The 23,659-nt window shown below is 37.7% G+C and overlaps 1 protein-coding gene across 2 annotated transcripts; it reads left to right on the top strand.

Moving 5' to 3' along the window:
* The first annotated feature begins 376 nt into the window (after window positions 1-376).
* Window positions 377-23,576, top strand: LOC134671227 (insulin-like receptor). 2 transcript variants are annotated; one of them, XM_063529026.1, is made up of 8 exons: window positions 377-393; window positions 1,148-1,379; window positions 18,451-18,661; window positions 18,943-19,083; window positions 19,424-19,629; window positions 20,149-20,295; window positions 20,618-20,783; window positions 21,399-23,576. In XM_063529026.1, exons 2-8 carry the CDS (start codon window positions 1,357-1,359, stop codon window positions 23,280-23,282), a joined length of 2,778 nt encoding a protein of 925 aa, XP_063385096.1. In that variant the 5' UTR covers window positions 377-393; window positions 1,148-1,356; the 3' UTR covers window positions 23,283-23,576. The 2 variants fall into 2 exon arrangements, with proteins under 2 accessions (XP_063385096.1, XP_063385095.1); XM_063529025.1 differs by lacking the exon at window positions 377-393 and having other exon boundaries at window positions 966-1,379.
* The last annotated feature ends 83 nt before the right edge of the window (window positions 23,577-23,659 follow it).

Below are 23,659 nucleotides of genomic sequence, written 5' to 3'. Positions count from 1 at the left end.
TATGGAGAAATGACCACTCCTGTTGGCTCTTAATATATTTAATAGGTACCTACGATAGCGTGATTAGTGTGACGTGACGTACAGGTTTGCATCAGGCAGGTGTCATTTTGTATGAGCTTTTGAGTTACCGAAACGTACCGCTTGGCGCGCTGCTCAAAATCCACAGTTCTGTGTCAAAATCCCATACAAAATAGACATATAAATGGTGTGAATTAAATTTACACTAGAGGTTCTCATCCTGTTTAAATGGACCTTTATTGGGGTCACGAACTAAAATTAAGATATTAATAGTCATCGAAATGTCCTCTGATTCGATTAGCTCCATTGGCTTGATTCGTGCGGTCAAATGTCAGTGCTAAGTCAGTACATTTTAAATGCTTCAAGTGTACGCGCGTTCATAGTTAGGTTGTAATTTATATCAGTGCGCAGTGGCTTGGTAATAGTTAACGGAACATTTTTTCACAAAATATTTAAAAACTGTAGAACCCGCTTAAGAGGATTCTTAAGAAAGCGTTTATTTATTTATTAAAACTTAACACATTTTTAAGTATGTAACCGTATAAAGTGGGAATTATTTCGCGGGAAATAACTTTCGAACTAAGTAAAACAAAAAAGTAAAACTTTCAGTGTTCGTTCCGGAACGTCACGTTTAGTTTTTGTGTGACGCACTGGAAAACATTTTTCTATACTTACCTAAGTATAAAATGTCCTATTTTTACCCACTACGGGAAGGTTTATGATTTTAATAGTCAATAGTAATACTAAGTACCTATTGTAACAGGACGATCGTGTCGCGTGTTCCATTGTCGCATCAACACTACTGAGCCGATTTTGGTGAATTTGTGATTTTACCCGATTTTGAAAGTGCGTATGGTAGTAGGCCGACCGTAGTCCGTTTTTTATGCCAAATACCTATTGTTAGGAAAGAGACAAAGAGTTTGAATTAAAATACCAAAATAGGCTACTTAGGTATGTACTGAGACGGTATCAAATGCTAGTTAACTGCATTTAAAAACTAAAATACTACATGTAAAGTAGTAAAAAAACTTGCAGTTTAAATGCGCGCATATTTAAATAAATCGTGGAACAGAAAATTTGCATTCCAAAGTCCGTCTATTTAAACGTGGAATCACATACGATAAAGGAGCCCTTTCAGTTTGTGTATTTAGTGTATTTGCGAAGCAAACTAGAAATGTAGGAATCGCACTCGGCATACAATGGCCCATCGAGCCGGCATGGGAAACGTCACACAATGTGTATTCCTATAAACATAAAATATCGTTACCTAAGAGTCTTCGGTCGTCTCGTGTGGAGTGTGAGGAAGAAAAAATATAAGAAGTTTGGCGGCAAAGTGTCATGGCGGCGAAGGCGGTGATTGGGTAATATTTCTTTTCTTTTCCGCCGATTACATCATTGCGGTACAAAAGTTTTGACTTGATTTATGTTGGAGTTTCTTGTAACTATTGAGTGAGCGCATAGTCTATGGAGGTAAGTAAACGGTAAGTAAACCTACACAGGGGGCGTTTTCAGAAATAAATATTGAAAACCTGATTCTTTCACATCTGGACGTTCTTGGGCTCATTCTACTCAGAATCGACAGCATTCTCCATCCCACCATTAAAAAAAGATGTCCCAAAATGTCCATTCCATTACGTCACGTTTTAGTATGAAAATTTTTTTCACTTGTATGTGCGTGACGTAGTGGAATGTACAATTTTCATACAAATTTTTGGGACATTTTATTTTATCATCAGAATTGAATATGCTAGTGATTCTGAGTTGAAAGAACCCAAAAACACCGGAATCTGTGAGAATCGGGTTTTCGATATTTATTTCTGAAAACGCCCACCTAAAGATCGGGTTTGTCTTTATAGTTAGCCACACGCAAGTGACACCCTTTACCATTTACCCACCGCCGTCGACGAGATGAGGAAGACCCCGACAAATATGGATGGCCACCATAAGGGACTTAAATAAAGCCAAAATACCAGCCCAGACGACCCGGGACAGACAGTCCTGGCGAATAATTACTAGGAGAGCCGACTCCAAATGATGGGATTAAGGCTAGGGGTCATCCATTAATTACGTCACACGAATTTCTAGGTTTTTGGACCCCTCCCCTCTCCTTGTCACACTTGGTCACATTTGGCAAACCCCTCCCCCCTAGTGTGACGTCACATTTTTTTCTACGAAATCGCCAAATCGAATTAAGTAAGTACCTAAGTATTATTAATATTTTATCAAAATATTTTTGACGATATAAATATTAGTAATTTTATAACCCAAAACTGCTTAGGAAAGAAATTTAAACGAATAAAAACAATTATCGTTTTAAAAACTTGTTATTTTAATGTACAGCGAATAAAATAATTTAAATAAACTTTCGGTTACTGATGAAGTTAAAGTGACGTCACAAAGTTTGTGTCTCCCCCCTCCCCCATGTCACAATATGTCACATTTTCTTGACCCCCTCCCCCCCTAGTAGAAGAGCCGGCCGCAAATTTTCTAACCGACTTGATACCACGATGAAATGGACAATGGTTTCCCATAAAAGTGATGCTAAGTCCGAATTCGATAGTCTGCCACGGCGGAACTTGCCGAAAGTACGAAAAAGAAGGCCACTTCCGGTGCGAAAAAAGGGGGCTGATTTAACCCATCTGATACCGAAATAATAGTTATGGCAGCAGTTAGAAATTTACATGTAGACACATAAAAGCGAAGTCTGCCAGTATTTTTTTTGCCGGAAGTGCTTGGCAGACGCTCTCAAAGGTGGCCAGCGGGACCCCTAATTTAACCCATCTGATACCACCATGAAACCAATTCCAGTCGGTAGGTATGAACCCTCATGTGAGGAATATATAAGTCTGCCAAGGCTTTTCCTGCCGAAACACCTTGGCAGACGAGATTATGTAAGCAAGGTCGGCATCGGTTACCCTACACTAACCCATCTGATACCACCATGAAACCAATTCCAGTCGGTAGGTACGAACCCCCATTTTAGGAATATATAAGTCTGCCAAGGTTTTTCCTGCCGAAACACCTTGGCAGACGAGATTATAAACAAGATGACCATCGGTTACCGTACACTAACCCATCTGATACCGCCATGAAACCAATTCCAGTCGGTAGGTATGAACCCTCATTTCAGGAATATATAAGTCTGCCAAGGCTTTTCCTGCCGTAACACCATGGCAGACGAGATTATGTAAGCAAGGTCGGCATCGGTTACCCTACACTAACCCATCTGATACCACCATGAAACCAATTCCAGTTGGTAGATATGAACCCCCATTTTAGAAATATATAAGTCTGCCAAGGTTTTTCCTGCCGAAACACCTTGGCAGACGAGATTATAAGCAAGATGACCATCGGTTACCGTACAGTAACCCATCTGATACCACCATGAAACCAATTCTAGTCGGTGGGTATGAACCCTCATTTCAGGAATTTATAAGTCTGCCAAGGCCTTTCCTGCCGAAACACCTTGACAGACGAGATTATGTAAGCAGCATCCACATACGAGGGATCCGTATTTTGGGATTATACAGATTACGGACATTATTAATAGCTGTAGGCTTATTTATTACTTTATGCTTATACATATTTGTATATTATTATGTTATTAATAAAATATATTTATAATTTATTAAACCTAAACTTAATACATTGGGAATTCATTACCTGCTTACGGCAGTAGTAGGGATAAGTGGGTCAGTTCTGGCTCACTGAGCCAGGCCAACAGTCCCTCCCCCTTTTTTCCCTTGTTGAGGCCCTGCAACCTTGCCTTGAACCCAAACTAATGTAATTGTAGCTCGAATACCTAACCTAACCTAATCTATTTTTATTGCTTTTAGAATATTTCAATTATCTACTTTTGCAAAGTTAAAGGTTAATCTCTATTTCGCAAAATGGAATTTTAATGTGACTTTAATGTATGTGCAGTCTACTTAGTAATTGGGTTTAAAGATATAAAAACACACATTTATTTCCTATCCTAAGTATCCTATCCTAAGTTTATTCAAATAATATTCTGAACAGTGAACATATATAGTAATTAGACTGGTCATATTTTTCATAAAATCTATTTCGACTAGCAAAGCATATAACTTTTTGGCAACCGGGTTTTTTAACCTAATTAGATCCGAATTTGCCGGTTGCTCGATCGAAATCTTGACCGGAAGTGAGATATTTGACATTAAAGGTCCCTTTTTTTCGTTTTTCGTAAATAACTCTTAAACGGTGGCACATAGCAAAAAATGTTCTATAACATAAGTATTCTGCATAAAATTGCCTACAAGAAAGATTCAGTACAATTTTTCGCTAGGATCAATATTCAAAGAGATTTTAACGCGGGAAATTTAATTATAATCACTTCTAAGGTCCCGTTTTTTAGGTTTTCGTAAATAACTCATAAACGGTGGCCAATATCAAAAAATGTTGTTAGACGTTAATAATCTACACAAAATTTTGAACAAAAAAGATTCAGTATACTTTTCGCAGGGATCAATATTTAAAAAGATAATAAAGAGGGAAAGTTAATTATAATAAATTCTAAGGTTCCTTGTTTTTATTTTTTCGTTAATAATTTGAAAAGTATGACTCATAGCAAAAAAAAATCTTATACATAAATAATAATCGTAAAATTTCCTACAAGAAACATGCAGAACACTTTTCGCTAGGATCAATATTTAAAAAGACAAAGCAGCGGGTAAGTTAATTATAATCAATTTTAAAGTCCCTTTTTAGTTTTTTGTAAATAACTCGTAAACGGTGTCCCATAGCGAAATAGGTTTATAAGAATAAATTATCTACATAAAATTTCCTCCAAAAAACATCTAGAACACTTTTCTCTAGGATCAATATTTCAAGCGATATTAAAGGAAGAAAGTTAATTACAATCAGATCACAGGTCACTTTTTTTAGTTTTTCGTAAATAACTCGTAAACGGTGGCCCGTTGCAAAACAATATTCTACATAAAATTGTCCACAAAAAAGGTTCTGTACACTTTTTTGCTACGATCAATATTTAAAGAGATATTAAAGGGGGTAAGTTAATTATAATCAATTTCCAGGTCCCTATTTTTAGGATTTCGCAAATGACTCGTAAAATAAGCCTCATAGCAAAATAAGTTCTTAATGTTCTTGTAAATAAATAATCGATATAAAATTTTCTACGAAAGACATATGGAACACTTTTCTCTTTTTAGGGTTCCGTACCTCAAAATGAATAAAAACCGGCCAAGCGCGAGTCGGACTCGCCTTGCAAGGGTTCCGTACATTACCCAATTTTTAACAGTGTATTTTATATGTTAAACGCGAGTGAATTGCCTTTAAAAAACCTGTAGGGATCGATTCAAAAACTAAGTAATGTCCGACTCGCGCTTGACTACATAATTCTAATAGGTTTTTCTGTCATCTATAGATTCTATTCTGTATATCTTTTCAAAATTTTAGACCCAGTAGTATCGGAGATAAAGCCCCCTTCCCCAAAATAAAACATTAAAATACAAAAAAATACCCCCCCCTTTATCTCCGAAACTACTGGGTCTAAATTTTGAAAATAAAATATAATAAAATAGTTCTTTACCTATATAGACGTAAACCTAAAAATAGGGACCTGGAAATTGATTATAATTAACTTACCCCCTTTAATACCTCTTTAAATATTGATCGTAGCGAAAAAGTGTACAGAACCTTTTTTGTGGACAATTTTATGTTTAATATTTATGTAGAATATTGTTTTGCAACGGGCCACCGTTTACGAGTTATTTACGAAAAACTAAAAAAAAGTGACCTGTGAACTGATTGTAATTAACTTTCTTCCTTTAATATCGCTTGAAATATTGATCCTAGAGAAAAGTGTTCTAGATGTTTTTTGGAGGAAATTTTATGTAGATAATTTATTCTTAAAAACCTATTTCGCTATGGGACACCGTTTACGAGTTATTTACAAAAAACTAAAAAGGGACTTTAAAATTGATTATAATTAACTTACCCGCTGCTTTGTCTTTTTGAATATTGATCCTAGCGAAAAGTGTACTGCATGTTTCTTGTAGGAAATTTTACGTTTATTATTTATGTATAAGATTTTTTTTGCTATGAGTCATACTTTTCAAATTATTTACGAAAAAATAAAAACAAGGAACCTTAGAATTTAGTATAATTAACTTTCCCTCTTTATTATCTTTTTAAATATTGATCCCTGCATAAAGTGTACTGAATCTTTTTTGTTCAAAATTTTGTGTAGATTATTATCGTCTAACAACATTTTTTGATATTGGCCACCGTTTATGAGTTATTTACGAAAACCTAAAAAACTGGACCTTAGAAGTGATTATAATTAAATTTCCCGCGTTAAAATCTCTTTTAATATTGATCCTAGCGAAAAATTGTACTGAATCTTTCTTGTAGGCAATTTTATGCATATTACTTATGTAATAGAACATTTTTTACTATACACCACCGTTTAAGAGTTATTTACGAAAAACGAAAAAAACGGACCTTTAATGTCAAATATCTCACTTCCGGTCAAGATTTCGATCGAGCAACCGGATCGGATTCAGCGGGGTCTAATTAGGTTAAAAAACCCGGTTTCCAAAAAGTAATATGATTTGCCAGTCGCATCAAGAAGGAGAGCGATTTTGAATTTTTTTGTCGTCTAAATATCATTACTTATTCTGTGTACAGTGGAGAAAACGAATGAAATCATGCAATTTGATTTTGCTATTTTTAAATAAAGAGTAACTAAACAGTATTTTCCACAGTTGTTGGTAATGATACCATCTCTTACAATTTCTCTTCATGAACATTTTATGATACCTAACCTTCCAGTTTTCGCCCGAATTAATCAAAAAATTCACCAACTCCATTTACACCAACCAAATAGAAAACGGGTCCGTGTCCGAATTCGTGATCTCGAGTCCGGGTCCGCGTCCGGGTCCAGGTTCAGGTAGAAGTCGAATTCAAAATCTTGCTTGTTTTGCCAGTGGGGTAACTTGCTTAACAATCAATTAGAAAAAGACAAGTCGTCGAGGAGTTCCGTTCTGATCACCATCAGCAATACCACTTCATCAAATGCCACTGTTCTTAATGTAAATCCTTGTTTGCCTGATGAAAATACAAGAGTCACTATACAATGCCATTAAGATTTGTAGAGTTCCCTCGATTCCTTATGGATCCCATCATCAGAACTCGAGCTTCACGAAAATATGACTTAAAAATCTAACGTGCTTAACAAACATAACGAAGACACATCCCCAAACATGAGCTATGCGTCGTTGAAGAGTTCCATTCTGATCATCATCAGCAGTTTCACTTCATCAAATGTCACAATTCTGAATGTAAATGCTTGGTTTGTTTAAAATACACCAGTATCACTATATGTTAGGGTGGTTCAAAAAACATTTTTTTTTCCTAAGGGGCACCCCCTTATTTTGTTACACTTATTATGTTGATAAATTGAGATTATAGTTGAGATAAATTAAGAAACTTGGTGTAAAAGTTTCTTAATTTATCTCAACTTTACTTCGTTTTTTTTAGCATTAGAAATTAGGTAAACAATCTTGATGTGTCGTCTGCTTTCATAAGTAATAGTTTTTGAATTTTGAAAAGCGTTTTTCAATTAAAAGACATGCTAAGATCGCTTACCTTCTTGCAAGTTCTTTCTAATGCTAAAAAAACGAACTATACAATGGGTAGGACATCAATTTTAAATGAGTTTGTATGAGTACCTCATTTTCTAAAATGAGGTGTTACAATGTCTTACTTCAAATGAGGTGAGGTACTAGCATATTTTCAGCGTCGACTATTCTATTAATCCAACGGGCCAACGGTGACAAAAATATTTAATAAATATACATATTAATGTATTCATCACTTCCTTTGTAAATTAATAAATAATAATAATTAAGGAGTGCAATTCTGGAGGTAGAAGGTAAGAATAGAACTTATAGGAGAAAGATCCCACATAGTAACTTAATTTGCTGCTTTTATGAAACTTTTTCTAATTTAGCTCTTTAGATTGTTAGATTGTTTTGTCCTCCTCCTTGCTACTTGATATAGTTTTAAGTATAATAATCACTAGCGAGAGCGACCCGCTCCGGCTTCGCACGGGTTAACAAATTATACATACACCTAAACCTTCCTGAAGAATCACTCTATTGATAGGTGAAAACCGCATGAAAATCCGTCCAATCGTTTTTGAGTTTATCGCGAACATACAAACAAACACACATACAGACAGACGCGGCGGGGGACTTTGTTTCATAATATGTAGTGATATATTTCATAACCATAAAACTACCACATTTTTAACAAACTAAGGAGAACAAATTCAATATTTTCACAAGTCATTATTATCCCTACAATGCATGACTTTTTTGTTTTCAGACATAAAATTATATGTGATAAATATATGTCGGATACCGACGGTCTTAAAGGCGGTGGGCGCGTGGGGTAGTATCTCGATGTATTACTTCACAGCTAAACCAGTATGCTATCATTTCTACCAGTGCATGAAATAAACATTCGGACTCGTTAACCATACTAGTGCCTACTATATTTCAGTCTCCTCTTCTTCTACCTAGCGTTATCCCGGCCTTTGCCAGGGTCCGCTTTCCTACTTGCTTTCCTCCACTTTGCGCGATCCTGGGCGTCGCCCAGCCCAGCAGCAGCAACAGCAGCAGGCTGGGCTGGGTGTGGGGGGCTGGGGGCCTACTATATTTCAGTACTAAATAATAAAAAGAACTAATTTCTTTAAGGATGTTAACGGATTACTTTCAAAATAAAAAGATCACATGAAACCGTTAAAATCTTTATTCAAGTCGAACTAGGCCGGCTACAACCCTAGACATCTGACCTAAGAAGATTTAGATATGGGACCGGCAACAAACTCAGAGGGACAAATCTTTTCAAAACAAGTTAAAACAACACATAACACATCCTTTCTTTATTTCACAAAAGTAAGCTACTAATGACACATAAGAAACCAAAATAACACTTGAAATAAAACACTTAGCTAAATGGTTAAAGAACGCTAGATTCTATAAGCTATCAGAATAATCCTTCAGGTATAAGCCTTCAGGAACGTAGCGAGTTAGGCACGAGGTTGGCTAACGAGTACGTCCGATCTCTAGCGCGGTCCGATCAAGAAGAACTACCAGCGGCGGAGCCACACTGCTCCCGCCTCAAGTCAAGTTGGCAAACCTGCTCGAGCAGTCTACCAACATACCGACAAAAATGCCACTCGTGCCTACGCTCACTCGAGAGAAACCTCTCGACGTTCCAAAGCCTTCTACCTGTCATCTTAGTTCAACAACACGCCAATAGATGGCGTTACTCTCTACGCAACTTTATTTATTTTGTTACAATCAAATAATACGTAGCTCAACATTGCTAATCGATCTAAAATAATGAACTATACCGCTGCAATACGTCTTTCTGGTGTCAGGCTCCGACATATATGTGTTTACTTTTAGGGAAAAAAAATAAAAAAAATATACAACGCATATTTTGGAAAATAAAAGGTTTTTTATCTGTGTTCCATATGTGGAACACCATGCATTAAGGTATAGAGTATATACATTTAGAAATATATGGCACATTTTCATTTTTACATGTACCATTTCTTTTTGTAATGCCATCAACAGTTTTTATGGTTGTGGATTGCTTTTAAGTGACTTTTGTGGATTTAGCGACCTTGCATGATGCTTTTGAGGAGATTTTGGTATTTTTACTTAGTCCTGATGAGGCCAGCTTGAAGCTCTACTGGTGATGTATTACCAGCATCAGCATTACCAAAACTTCTGGTATTGTAGGTGGACTTTACAGAATTAGAGTGTAGGACGTGCAGGTGATCATGGAACACATTGGTGACCTATTATTGAACTGGTAGCCAACTCCAAAATTCTGACAGGTGATTCCGATGTATGGAGTTGTGATATAGTTAAAAATAAGTCATATGTAACTGGCGTCAGCTCAACTAACTCAGGACATCGACGGACATGATGACCGACTATTTTCTAGTCGCTAAATTCTTCAGAAGCCTGATTTATTGTTGCCCGCATTATTTCAAAGACGAATTCACTATCGGCACTCGAAGATCCCATCATCCAGATCCCGATCATCTTTACTTGCAAAGGATTGATAAATAATGCTCATTATCTGCATTCCGTAAGGATTTACTTTCGCATCATCTAAAAAACTATTCATAATTATTAATTAGTCAGCTATTGTGAGCTCTAAAAAAAGGTTAACGATTTTGAGCCTTATGCCTTGGACAGAAGTTCTCAAATGTATCCATATTTTAACGTAAGTGTGCCGTAAAACCATAAATAACCGTTCCTACAGATTACGCCAAACTAAAACTTATGCCAACGTCATAAAGACTCTGAGAGGTGCAAGCTTTCCTTACTTATTTTGTGTAAGCAATATGAACCTCAATGCATGGTGTACCATATCGGGAACGTTTGAAAAATATTACTCGACGCTATCTAAACATTGCAAAACTATAAAATTAAACTTACCATTGAGTAATATACAGTTTAGCAGTCACAATATATATTTTTTCTCATTGTTTAACTTTAAAATGATTTTTTTGTCGCACTTCGAAACTTGTCAAAACTGATTTTTGCACCAACTCCCGAAATTTGACCGATCGTCCGACACCTTGGATATTTACTGCTACCTAGCGGCAACACGTCGAACTATTATAGTAGCCTTGACTCTAAAGCAACCTTCAAGGTATAACAGATGTCGCTGCCTACCTGATTCTTGACACAATTCGCACATATTTCGGTTGTGCCATATATGGAACTGTATGCATTGTAGGGTTATATAGAAGTGACTAACTTACCACTTCAGATAATTTAACAGTAATATCATCAATATGATATTAAATAAAGCACCATTCGCTCCGGCCGCCGCCGGCTACATTTACATTTCATTTTTTCATGCAAAAGGCACCAAGGAAGATCCGCGGGTAAATTTAATGGCGAAAACGATGTCCATATTTTGTTATTTTGGTATAATTATAAGAATTATCACTAGGTATTAGGTATTAGAGAACTAAAATTAGCTACAGCGACGTACGAACGAACAAAATAAATAAAAATATGTCACAATCATAATTTGTCAGTCCGAAGTCGTTTACAAATAATGTTAATAAAAAGTATTGCAAATTCAAATCGTTATAATTTACATCTACATGTTTATTTTACCTATGCAAATTATACTTACTTTTTATTTAATAAACTTGAAACTTATTGAAATGATCATATATTGTGTACGCTACAGTATTATATTTCAATAATATTTTAGTCACTAAAGGATTACTGTTTATAAGCAAGCTTCGTAAATGCCTGTCTGGTATACAGAGTGCGTACCGCGATCCATGTTCGTCATGTTGCCTCCCTGTCACACTTACGTACAAATTTACAAGTGCAACAGAGAAGCAACACGACGAACTTCCTTTTGGTGACTGATTTCTCGCGCCATTTTGACAAGTAAGTTAGGATCAAAAAGGCTTAAGATGTATGAAAGCTTGCAGCGCTTACGCTTGTTGTCTTTCGTGTTTAATTTTTAACGTATTTTCGGTGGTGACGCGAGGCGATATTGAAGTACGGCGCGTGTCTGTCTTACTCCCTCTTTGGGTATTTCTAATTCATTGTTTCATTTTGAAAGGATTTTTGAGGTGTTGACGTCACAGCGAGGCAGTGAATGGTACAAACTCAACGCATTTCTCGGTGGACCTTTTGTCGTTGCAATAAGGTTTGTAGTTCGGCAGTTGACAGTGTGGGCCATTACTCGTTTCTTCATTTGAGATATTTTGAATTATGTATGTCGGCGAGCAGGCGAGCACCTAGCGCCTCGTGCCATCCAGGGACTCTTTTGCAAGTTGTGAGGAGGGTTGAGTTTTTGAGGTTCGCGAGTGAATTTGAAAGGATAAGAGTTTTTTTGAAATTTGAAGTGTGTGAATGATTTGTGTGGCAAGAGGTGTTTGTGATGCGCGCGAGTAAATAAGTAAAATGAATAGAGGAGTGAAGTAAGACATTTTTGCGGTATGAAGTACTGCGACAAATTAACAAAATGAGTGGTACAAATGAGGTGCCTCGCGAGTGAGCGACTCAACACTACTATACAAGGTGGTGCTTAACCACGTTGAAATTTTGTATGTTGTTTGAAACCCAACAAAAAGAGTAATTATGATTCAGAATTTTATTTAAAATATCTGGGTTCACACTATTTGCACATGTGATGTATAAGTTTTGAAGTAGAAAAACATTTTCTTTCAAAATAATATCTTTTAAATCACACTTTCAAATAATGTGAAAACTACTACTTACATAAAAATCAAAAAAATAGTAACTTATTTATTTTTTTGATTTCATACAATTTGAAAAATTTCAAAGTGTTTGAGCACCCCCTTGTAGTTAAGATTGCAAGATGCTTGGCGTATTTTGTCAACATAATAAGTGTAACAAAATGAGGGGGTGCCGCTTCTTCTAGCTAGAGTTTGAATTTTTCCCATACAAACGTGAACCACCCTTACAAGATTTGAAGAGTGCCCTCGATTTCTCATAAATCTCACCATCAGAACTGGGTTTTGACAAAGACGGAACCAATCTGTATGTATATGTGACGTTCCACGGGAAAAGGTACCTTATGAGGGTTTCTAGTTTCAGAGATATGAAATGTTTTGTAAAGAGGCGAAAAAATGCTCAATTTTTATTTATTGTGTGATCTGAAACCTTAATGCGTAACGTTTGTTTACCTGTTCTTATTTCTGTTATAAGTTAGTTATAAGCCTAGTAATGTCGTCTCAGAGTTTAGTGAAAAGGTACCTTATGGAAAAAAGATTGAAAATTCCCAAAAAAACTAGTCAATACGGGAAAAGAAGTTTGGTAGAGAACTGTATTAGCATTCTGCAAAACTAATTTGATAATTTCAGTTCTAGTTGGGGCGCCTAGCAAATGTTATAACCGTACATCGACCGACATTACAAATCCAAGTAGCCTGCTATTATACCAAAGTTACTCACGTCAAGTCTTTCTTAACTAGAATAATCTTCATTTGGTTGGGTCGCATGCAATAAATCAGCCATTGGTTTGCTGATAAATGCCAATACCCGACGCATTACCTTATGGAATATCTGAGGTCATTGAACCTCAATGCCGCTTGTCTTCAATGGCAACCAAAATATATTATTGATAAGAAATAGACGATTTATACCATCTTTACCCCAAAATATTATTAGTTTATCCTAACTGTTCCATCATCATCATGCCTCATCATGTAACTTAACCACAAGGTACCTTTTCATTACATACAAATTATTGGTCTTTTTTAAGATTATTATGACGAAGAACTAATTAAATTTGTGGCAGTTTAATGTAAATTAATATTTTCTATTCATAAAAGATAAACTTCAATGTGATTAATGTTTTGTAGTGATGTATTATTAGATTTATTTCCATAAGGTACCTTTTCGTAAATGTATGGAGCAAATACTGTTATTGTTATGTAAGTTTAAAGTGGCATAAGGGGTTAAATATAGTATTTAGTTGGGGATTTAGGATTTATTTCATTTGAATGACAGAATTTCTTTCATATGTGCACAGAAAAATTGATTGTGTGTTACATTAAAAGTAAAAATATTCAATTTTCTGATTTTATATGAAAAAGTCAATAAATATATTTTCACCTTTAAATCGGTATTGTTTTTTGCTTAAACTGTCTCTCAGTGTCGTTTTATAATAGATAAAATTTAAATCTTGAGAGCTCATTGCAATCAATCGTGAAAATGAAATAAAACTTTATTTTCAAGAGATTGGTTAGTATACACATAAATCAGTCGATATCAAAGGTTTCTATTTGCATTACAGAACAAGTCGCAACATTTTTTTAATCTCAGATATATAAGGTATTATTATTTGTAGTCAACTATGTAACTTACTTCAGGAACATAGTTTTTTAGGCGGCTAAACTTAAAACACCTCTATCGTAAAGTTGCTAATTTCACAACATTATTTTCAAAAAATCATATCTCTGTAACTACGCAACTTAGGAGGTTGATCTTTTGTGTTATCGATAGCTTATTTATTGTAGATTACTGGGGTATGCATAACTCCATACCCGCCATAAGGTACCTTTGACCGTGGGACGTCACATATACTTACAAGTTACAACTCAACTAAAAAAATATTTTTCAATATCGATCCCAAAATGACGGAGATATCAAACATTAAAAAACCGAATTAATATCTCCTTTTTAGGGTTCCGTAGCCAAATGGCAAAAAACGGAACCCTTATAGATTTGTCATGTCTGTCTGTCTGTCCGTCCGTATGTCACAGCCACTTTTTTCCGAAACTATAAGAACTGTTGAAACTTGGTAAGTAGATGTATTCTGTGAACCGCATTAAGATTTAAACACAAAAATAGAAAAAAAAAACAATAAATTTTGGGGGTCCCCCATACTTAGAACTGAAACTTAAAATGTCTTTTTCATTAAACCCATACGTGTGGGGTATCTATGGATAGGTCTTCAAAAATGATACAATACAATACAATACTTTTTATTGCACGCCTCACATACACTTAGTTTACAATAAATGGACAATAACATAAAAAAAGACAATAGAGGTAACAACAGGCGGTCTTATCGCTTATGATATTGAGGTTTCTAATATCATTTATTTCTAAACTGAATAGTTTGCGCGAGAGACACTTCCAAAGTGGTAAAATGTGTACACCCTCTCCCCCTTTAACTTCTAAAATAAATTTAACTTCGCACTGAATGATGACACCGTACGGGGCTTAAAGCCCCCGTAACGCAGTGAACTTGTTAAAGTCACATTAAAATTCCATTTTTCGAAATAGAGATTTCAACATTTAACTTTGCAAAAGTAGATAATTGAAATATTCTAAAAACAATAAAAATAAATTAGGTTAGATTCGAGCTACAATAACATTAGTTTGGGTTCAAGGCAAGGTTGCAGGGCCTCAACAAGGGAAAAAAGGGGGAGGGACTGTTGGCCTGGCTCAGTGAGCCAGAACTGACCCACTTATCCCTACTACTGCCGTAAGCAGGTAATGAATTCCCAATGTATTAAGTTTAGGTTTAATAAATTATAAATATATTTTATTAATAACATAATAATATACAAATATGTATAAGCATAAAGTAATAAATAAGCCTACAGCTATTAATAATGTCCGTAATCTGTATAATCCCAAAATACGGATCCCTCGTATGTGGATGCTGCTTACATAATCTCGTCTGTCAAGGTGTTTCGGCAGGAAAGGCCTTGGCAGACTTATAAATTCCTGAAATGAGGGTTCATACCCACCGACTAGAATTGGTTTCATGGTGGTATCAGATGGGTTACTGTACGGTAACCGATGGTCATCTTGCTTATAATCTCGTCTGCCAAGGTGTTTCGGCAGGAAAAACCTCGGCAGACTTATATATTTCTAAAATGGGGGTTCATACCTACCGACTGGAATTGGTTTCATGGTGGTATCAGATGGGTTAGTGTAGGGTAACCGATGCCGACCTTGCTTACATAATCTCGTCTGCCGTGGTGTTACGGCAGGAAAAGCCTTGGCAGACTTGTATATTCCTAAAATGAGGGTTCATACCTACCGACTGGAATTGGTTTCATGGCGGTATCAGATGGGTTAGTGTACGGTAACCGATGGTCATCTTGTTTATAATCTCGTCTGCCAAGGTGTTTCGGCAGGAGAAACCTTGGCAGACTTATATATTCCTAAAATGGGGGTTCGTACCTACCGACTGGAATTGGTTTCATGGTGGTATCAGATGGGTTAGTGTAGGGTAACCGATGCCGACCTTGCTTACATAATCTCGTCTGCCAAGGTGTTTCGGCAGGAAAAGCCTTGGCAGACTTATATATTCCTGACATGAGGGTTCATACCTACCGACTGGAATTGGTTTCATGGTGGTATCAGATGGGTTAAATTAGGGGTCCCGTTGGCCACCTTTGAGAGCGTCTGCCAAGCACTTCCGGCAAAAAAAATACTGGCAGACTTCGCTTTTATGTGTCTACATGTAAATTTCTAACTGCTGCCATAACTATTATTTCGGTATCAGATGGGTTAAATCAGCCCCCTTTTTTCGCACCGGAAGTGGCCTTATTTTTCGTACTTTCGGCAAGTTCCGCCGTGGCAGACTATCGAATTCGGACTTAGCATCACTTTTATGGGAAACCATTGTGCATTTCATCGTGGTATCAAGTCGGTTAGAAAATTTGCGGCCGGCTCTTCTACTACCCTAAACGTGTGATGTAATTAATGGATGACCCCCTAGGTAGAAAAGAGACACGCAAGTGACACCCTTGGAGTTAATACTAGCATTGATATATGTATAGGAAGGTATTATCAGCCTGTGGTGAACTCATCATTAGGCAGTTATTACGCTTGCTTGCAACGAACATTCAATGTTTGGTCAACACTCAAAACATTTGCCCGTGTCGCGTTCGAGTGTTGGCTGACAGTTTACACTATTGAAATCCTTTTCTACATTGTCTTAAACAAATACTCAGAGACCTACTTTAGATTTAAGGTAGTTATTAATTTCTTTTAGTAATACCACTTTAAACCTATATATTGTTTGTAAAAATATAATAGAAAATTCGGCTTTAAGCCTACTCATAGGACAGGAATCGTGATAGGTACTTGTGGTGCCAAAACTTTGCAAGTTAAAAACTTGGGACTAGGTACCTACTCATCTCTTTTCACTATGCATCTACTTAATAATAAAAACAAAAGCACTTACTTATATGATTTTTTTCGTAGGCATGTTCCAAAGTTTGTGTGGTATATTTATGGTGTCGGCACAGAAAGGTAAAATACTAGAGTCAGACCAAGAAAAGTCTGCAGCGGATTTTATAGCCCACGCAGCGCAAGCGTTATTTTAAACGTCAACTTAAACTTCTATGAAATTATGACGTATAAATAACACTTGCACTGCGTGGGCTATCAAATCCGCTGCAAACTTTTCTCGGTCCGACTCTACCTAGTTAGTCAAGTTTTAAATTTTGATTGAATGGGACGCCAGTACCAGGCTTGACTTGGCAGGTGACTGTACACCTGTGGCCCATTTTATAAAGCTACAAGTTACAATTTACAAGCGGAAGTCTCTTTCTAACTCTATGTGTTAAAACGAGACTTCCGCTTGTAAATTGTAACTTGTAGCTTTATAAAATAGGCCACTGCAATAATATGTTACACAACGAAGGCAGCAAAAATAAGTGACACGCTCTTTATGGCTCTACAAATAAGATCGTGTCAGATATTTGTGCAGCCTTCGTTGTGTAACATATTATTGCAGGTGACTGTACGTAAGTATTTCTATATAATTATTTTAAAGGATAGTTAGCAAACAATCGATGGACTATTTGAAAAATTGCTATGTTGTGAAAAAAAACAACAATCGATGGACTATTTGAAAAATTGCTATGTTGTGAAAAAAAACAACAATCGATGGACTATTTGAAAAATTGCTATGTTGTGAAAAAAACATTTACAGTCTTCATAATTTACTTGTCTAGGTCACAGTTTGACACGTGCAAGCTTTCGGATAAGTTATCAGCCGGAAATTTATTAAGACTAATTAATGCCCATATGTAGTAGGGTATATGTACCATTATTAAATAGGTTATAATTTTAATACGTTTTATTTTGTTAATAGTGTAGTAATCAGTACGGTTACCATCAGTTTGTCACTGACATAAACGCCGTCGAGAACTTAATTTACTTTCTATACATCTCGCTCGCACTCGCATGTTAGTGCAAACGGGATGTATAGAAAGTAAATTACGTTCTCGACGGCGTTTATGTCAGTGACAAACTGATGGTAACCGTACTGTGCTAATTTAAGTAGGTCTAATAGTTACGTTAAGAGCGGTTTCACATTGTCCGATCCGATATGGGATGCCGGATGGTGCTTGGAGAAAAGGAGCTGCTAGAGGGTGGTGCTATAATGTCCCTTCTTTTTTATTATCTTAGTTATAAAAAAGGGGCTTTTATAGGCGTTGCGATCCAGCGAGGAAATGCTGCCAGCATTCTTGGCACTATGCCCCAGGGGCCCTCTCTAGATATAGATTTTTAGGTTTCTTTTTTAGGTTTAGTTTTAGTTTTGTAGGTAGTTCAAATTTTTTTTAGGTATTAGGGGCTTTTTAAATGTTTTATTCATTGTGGTCGTATCTGACATCCGATATCGAATCGGCCAATGTGGAAACGCTCTTATTCATTCATTGAAATACATATTATTAATTAGTCACCTATAGAACTAGCACAGAAAATAAAAAATTTGCCGACCGACAAACACTCGTTTAGTCCTTATTTAGTCATTCGCCGACATTTTTTTTCTTTGGTATCCCTTCTCTATACGTAGTAATTATACGTATTATAACTCAATGTATTCATTTCAGATTTATTTTGCTCCGAGCCATCTCAGCCCAAGTCCTGCATAACGTCACGGCGCCCGGCAACGGAATCTGCGGCACCATACACTGCCGCACGCTACCGTGCTTGCGCAGCATCGACTCGTGCGTCACTGTAGTGGGGAACTTTACTTTCATATACTTCGGTCGGCCGGAGGAGGCTATTTTTGACAATATCACGTTCTGGAACCTCAAGGAGGTAAGCACGTCGACTCATTTTGTTGACTATGTCGTCACGTTCCGGGCTGTCTCAGCCCATGTCTTGTATAACGTCACGGCGCCCGGCAATGGAATCTGCGGCACTATAAGTACACTGCCGCACGCTACCGTGCTTACGAAGCATCGACTCTTGCGTCACTAAGTATGGTGGGGAACTTTACTTTCATATACTTCGGTCGGCCAAAGTTGTGGGTCAGTTTCAAAATTTGTTACCTACAGTGTATTAGTTAAAGTAGTTTCACGTTATAATATTCTTTTTAGATCACGGGCTACATGGCGATATACATGGTCCCAGAGCTGGACTCCATCGGGCGGCTGTTCCCGAGCCTGGCGCGCATCCGCGGACGTGACCTGCTGCATGACTACGCCCTCATCATATACGACATGAACCAGCTCACTGAGGTCAGTCTACACAGACCAACTATTAGCTCCTACCTCAACTACTAGACGTAGCACATAAGGCCATCGAGGTCACCACACTCACCACATATAAACGCTCCCATACAAGTCCATGGGATAGATGCCGACCAGCACTAACCACTGCGCTTGCGCTAACATATCTCTTGCTTAGGTGTCGTAATGATCACTGACCTGTTAGGGGACGACGTAAAGATTAGCTTTGAAGTTTGCGCCTACAGGATAGACGAGAAAGAGTTAAGTATCCAATAAAATGTGACCCGTGGGGACTATAGCTCAAACTTTCTTGTGCCATAAAAATGCATTTGCGTATGACGCTTTCCAGATCAACCTATACAACCTGCTCAAGATCGACCGCGGCGGCGTGATAATCTGGGGCGGGCCGAATACGTGCTACGTCGATACGGTGGACTGGAAGAGCATCGCGCCGCAGTACAGACACGTGCTCAGCCCGACCAGCAACAACGTCGTGTGCAAGAATATTTGCACGTGCACTGATGATGCTAGGTTCAACAACTGCTGGAACAATAGGTGTGTGTAAGAACCTACATTTAGGGTGACTAGTGGCAGTTGCAATGGCAGTTGATAGGACAAACTTGGGGCGACTACGGGTGTTAAAGTGAGAAGGCGAAGGTAAAAGGAGAAAGAGGCCTAATTCAAAACGAGTATGATCGTTGAACGGCTAAGAAGCCTAGAGACTAGAACTGATACTAGCTAACGTCTTAATTTTTGACATTAATAGGTACCTATTTACAAGATTTTAGAAACATTACTCAAATAAGTTTTACGCAGCACTCAAAAGCCCATATTTCTGTTGAAGTCGGAGTTGATCGAAAACTGGTAAGAGATTTCTGGACGAGTGGAAATCGAGAAATATGCCCAGTAATATAATATGTAAGTTCTACTTATGCCCAGGAAATCCCAGCGGTGCACAAAAGGTCCAGAAGCGATGAAATTCCACGACTGCCACGAGCAATGTCTCGGCTCTCGCCTAACCGAGCCCACACCCAGTAGGTAACATCAGTTATTATAAGTTCTCCTTGTTTCCAGGAAATGCCAGCGGTACACAGAAGGCCCAGAGGCGATGACATGCCACGAGCAATGCCTCGGGTGTCGCCTCACCGAACCCACGGACTGCACGCTGTGTCGCCACTACACGTACAATAAACAATGCGTGCCCAAGTGTCCAAATAATACGTGAGTTCCCATTACTTCTACTTCTGCTTTTGTTGAACTTGCAATGTGTGCATGTTACTATTATTAACTTCAGTTGATTTCAGTTTTGCAACCCATTTTTCGATTAGGTACGTATGTTTATTAGCATCTAATTGAGCTGAATGGCATACTTTTAAAAGACAGATGACAACATTACGACATGATGACATCAAGCTTATTTGATGATGGAGCTCAACAGAAATGAGTTTGGGTTTGTTAAATTCGTCTTGATGCTTGATGAAAATGAAGTCGGCGATAGAAGCTTGTGTTTAGAATTTCGACAGCAAAAACTTACTTCTTACAGAATCATCTTAGAAGAAAACCAATACTGTATCACAGAAGAAGAATGCTTAAGCCTAAAGCGCTGGGTGTGGAACAACAGTTGCGTGAACGCATGCCCGGATAACTACATCAAGAAAAACGTAACGACTGATAAAGTTACCTGCGAATATTGTCCCACGTGTAAAGAGGTCAGTTAATGTAAAATTCTCACTAGAGTCGTGAAATGTAGGGGAGCCCATTCTATGACTCAAGAGTCGTTTTGTTTCTTTCTGTAAGACAACTCTTAAAATAAACCAATAAGATAATAGCTTTCAAGATTCTCTTCCCGCACATACCCTACTTTAAAAAGCTTCTGTGCACAGATATATTAATGGTAGGTATCTACTATCCCTTCCTTCACGGTGACTTCTTGAAAATGGTTTGAAAGCTATTATGGTTTATTTTAAGAGTCGTCTTGCAGAAAGAAACAAAACGTGATCCATCTTTCTCCCAAATTTTGTTTGACATTCAAGATCCAATTATGTCTTTAAGTACTTACCTATTTATAGAACGTTAATTTAGTTTAAGATATTTCCTCTTTTTCTTGACAAATCAAAGGCATGTCTTGAAAATTAACGTTACCTACGTTCAAAGATTTGACGTGGCATGGTTCAATATGGTTCAAAAATTTCCTTTTTTGAGATTGGCGCAGGAATTCGACAGAAATTTTACAAAATAAGTGATGAAGTTTAAACCAAAATAAGGATAAACTTTTTATTACTTATATTGATAGCTACTTAGATTTTTATGTTTATCCCCACCAGTATTGCGGAAACATCACTATAGAATCATTGGGAAGTATTCAAGCAGCCCATCGATGCGTTTACATCAACGGATCCCTAACTATCCACATACGAGCCGTGCCAGAAGCCCTCGAAGAAATGAAGATACACCTCAGCAAAATACAAGAAGTGTACGACTACATCGCCATACACGACTCATTTTCTCTAGCAAGAATCGACTTCCTCCCTTCCCTTAAACGTATTCACGGAAGAATACTTAAAGACAATAAATACAGCCTCTTGATCCGCGATAATCCAAATCTTCAAACAGTTTTTCTTCCTAATGTAACAGAAAAACTCCAGATAGATAAAGGCTCTATAAACATTCTTCGTAATCCAATGCTATGCATGAGTGAATTGGATAAAATAAAGAAATTTTTTCCACAACTGTTTAACGGTACAGAGGATAAGCCATATGGCTACGGCTTGAATGCATACAGTGGGTGCGAAGAGGTCCCACTTGACGTAAATGTAAACCAAGTCAACCAAACATCTGCGATCGTCAAATTCAGACCCATGCCTAATACTAACATGCACTATACTATTCTTTACGTCCACATCCCAGCAGGGGAATCTACATCAGTCGTTCCAGAGATTTGTAGCAAATATCAGTGGCGTGCTATCAAACCTCCTGACAATTCCTATCGAGTACAACTCACGAATCTCCGACCCGCTTCCACATACCTCGTCTGTATTGAATCATATGACCTCGAGGAGAAACACCTTAAACGCAGTTCCATTGTCAATTTTACTACGACTGTTGGAAAACCAGAACCACCATTTTTAATGGAACTCGTAGCGGATAACCCTCACTTAGTTGTCCTTCATTGGGCGGATCATGTAGATTACCTTCCTCATATCACACGATATGAGCTCAGTGTCACGCTTGTAGAAATATACCCTGAAGATGTTACAGCAAGAAATCAATGTCAGCATATAGATGACGCATTGGAGGAGGTGGATGAGATCTGGCAACATGCGGTGGTTATGAGACCACCACCTAATTACGGCAAAGGCTGCGAATCGATGTGTGGTATGCTATCAAGTACCCCTCACGGTGCTATGGTAGAAGAAGATTTTGACATCTGCAGTTCCATGGGATCCGCGTGCGACGAAGTAGAAGAGCTACCAGTAACCAATAATTCTTTGGGCTACTTCGTCCGAACGTTGTCTTTAAATATCAGTGCGCCAAGAAATGCTTATCAGGTCGGAGACTTGGCTCCGTACAGGGATTACAGGTTTCGATTACGTGCCTGTACAAAGGACTTTTGCAGCAGATCGACTAGAGGCGTGGTGAGGACGTTACCTTCGAAGAATGCTGATGTGCCTTCTATCAGCACCATCGAGCTAATTAAGCCTGGAATGATATCAGTCTCTTGGACTGCACCAAAAGTATCTAACGGTCCTGTACTAGCGTATATTTTGAAAATAATGCCTGATAAGAATGTGAGTGACTTGGGAACACTACAGACTCAAAGGTGGTGCGTGCCCGCGAATCAGACAACGGTACTTTTAAAGTTTGAAAAAGACCAAAACTACACTGTTCAAGTATGCTCATTGACACTAGCATCTCAGTCTGGGTGCACGGGACGGAAAAAGGTGTCTGGAAGAGAGTACCTTCTTGAGTTCACGTCTTCATTTCACTCAAATGATTTAACGTGGGCAGGAGTGTTTTTTGCTGTTTGTCTGTGCATAATGTCTGTGCTAGTCGGGTTTTTGTGGGCGACGTGCAGAGTGCCGAGTGACAGTGTGCCTCTTGTGGATCTTACTTCGAGTTATCGGACTGAGAGTGAGCCCCCAATATTTTCCTTATTAGATTTTACGCCTTCGTTACACGTGCCCCGGACAGATTTAATTGTTAGTTAAATAATAAAGGATGACTGATATCGTCCGGAGAACTGTAATCTGTGGGCCCCTTAACACTAGACCGGGCCGGGGCCCAGCTGGAGCTTCCGACGCTTCGCTTTCTATGGAAAGCATCACGTGATCACCTGTCATAGAAAATTTAGAAAACTAAGCGCCGGAAACTCTGGTCGGACCCTTGTCGGACCCAGCCCGGTCTAACGTGACATCCCTAAATGAGTAAACCAGTGATGTAAGCCAAAGACGGAATAGTTATAAAAAGATTTTTAATAGAAATAAAAGTGTATTTTTATAATCCTTGAAGCGTTTTCTTGATCGTAAAGACGATTTTTCCCGAAACAATAGCTGGCTTCCAGTCCAGTGGACAATAAAGATTTCGA

The sequence above is a fragment of the Cydia fagiglandana genome, chromosome 15, assembly GCF_963556715.1.
Source record: "Cydia fagiglandana chromosome 15, ilCydFagi1.1, whole genome shotgun sequence".
NCBI lineage: Eukaryota > Metazoa > Arthropoda > Insecta > Lepidoptera > Tortricidae > Cydia > Cydia fagiglandana.
This window is presented reverse-complemented; position numbering and strand designations above follow the sequence as displayed.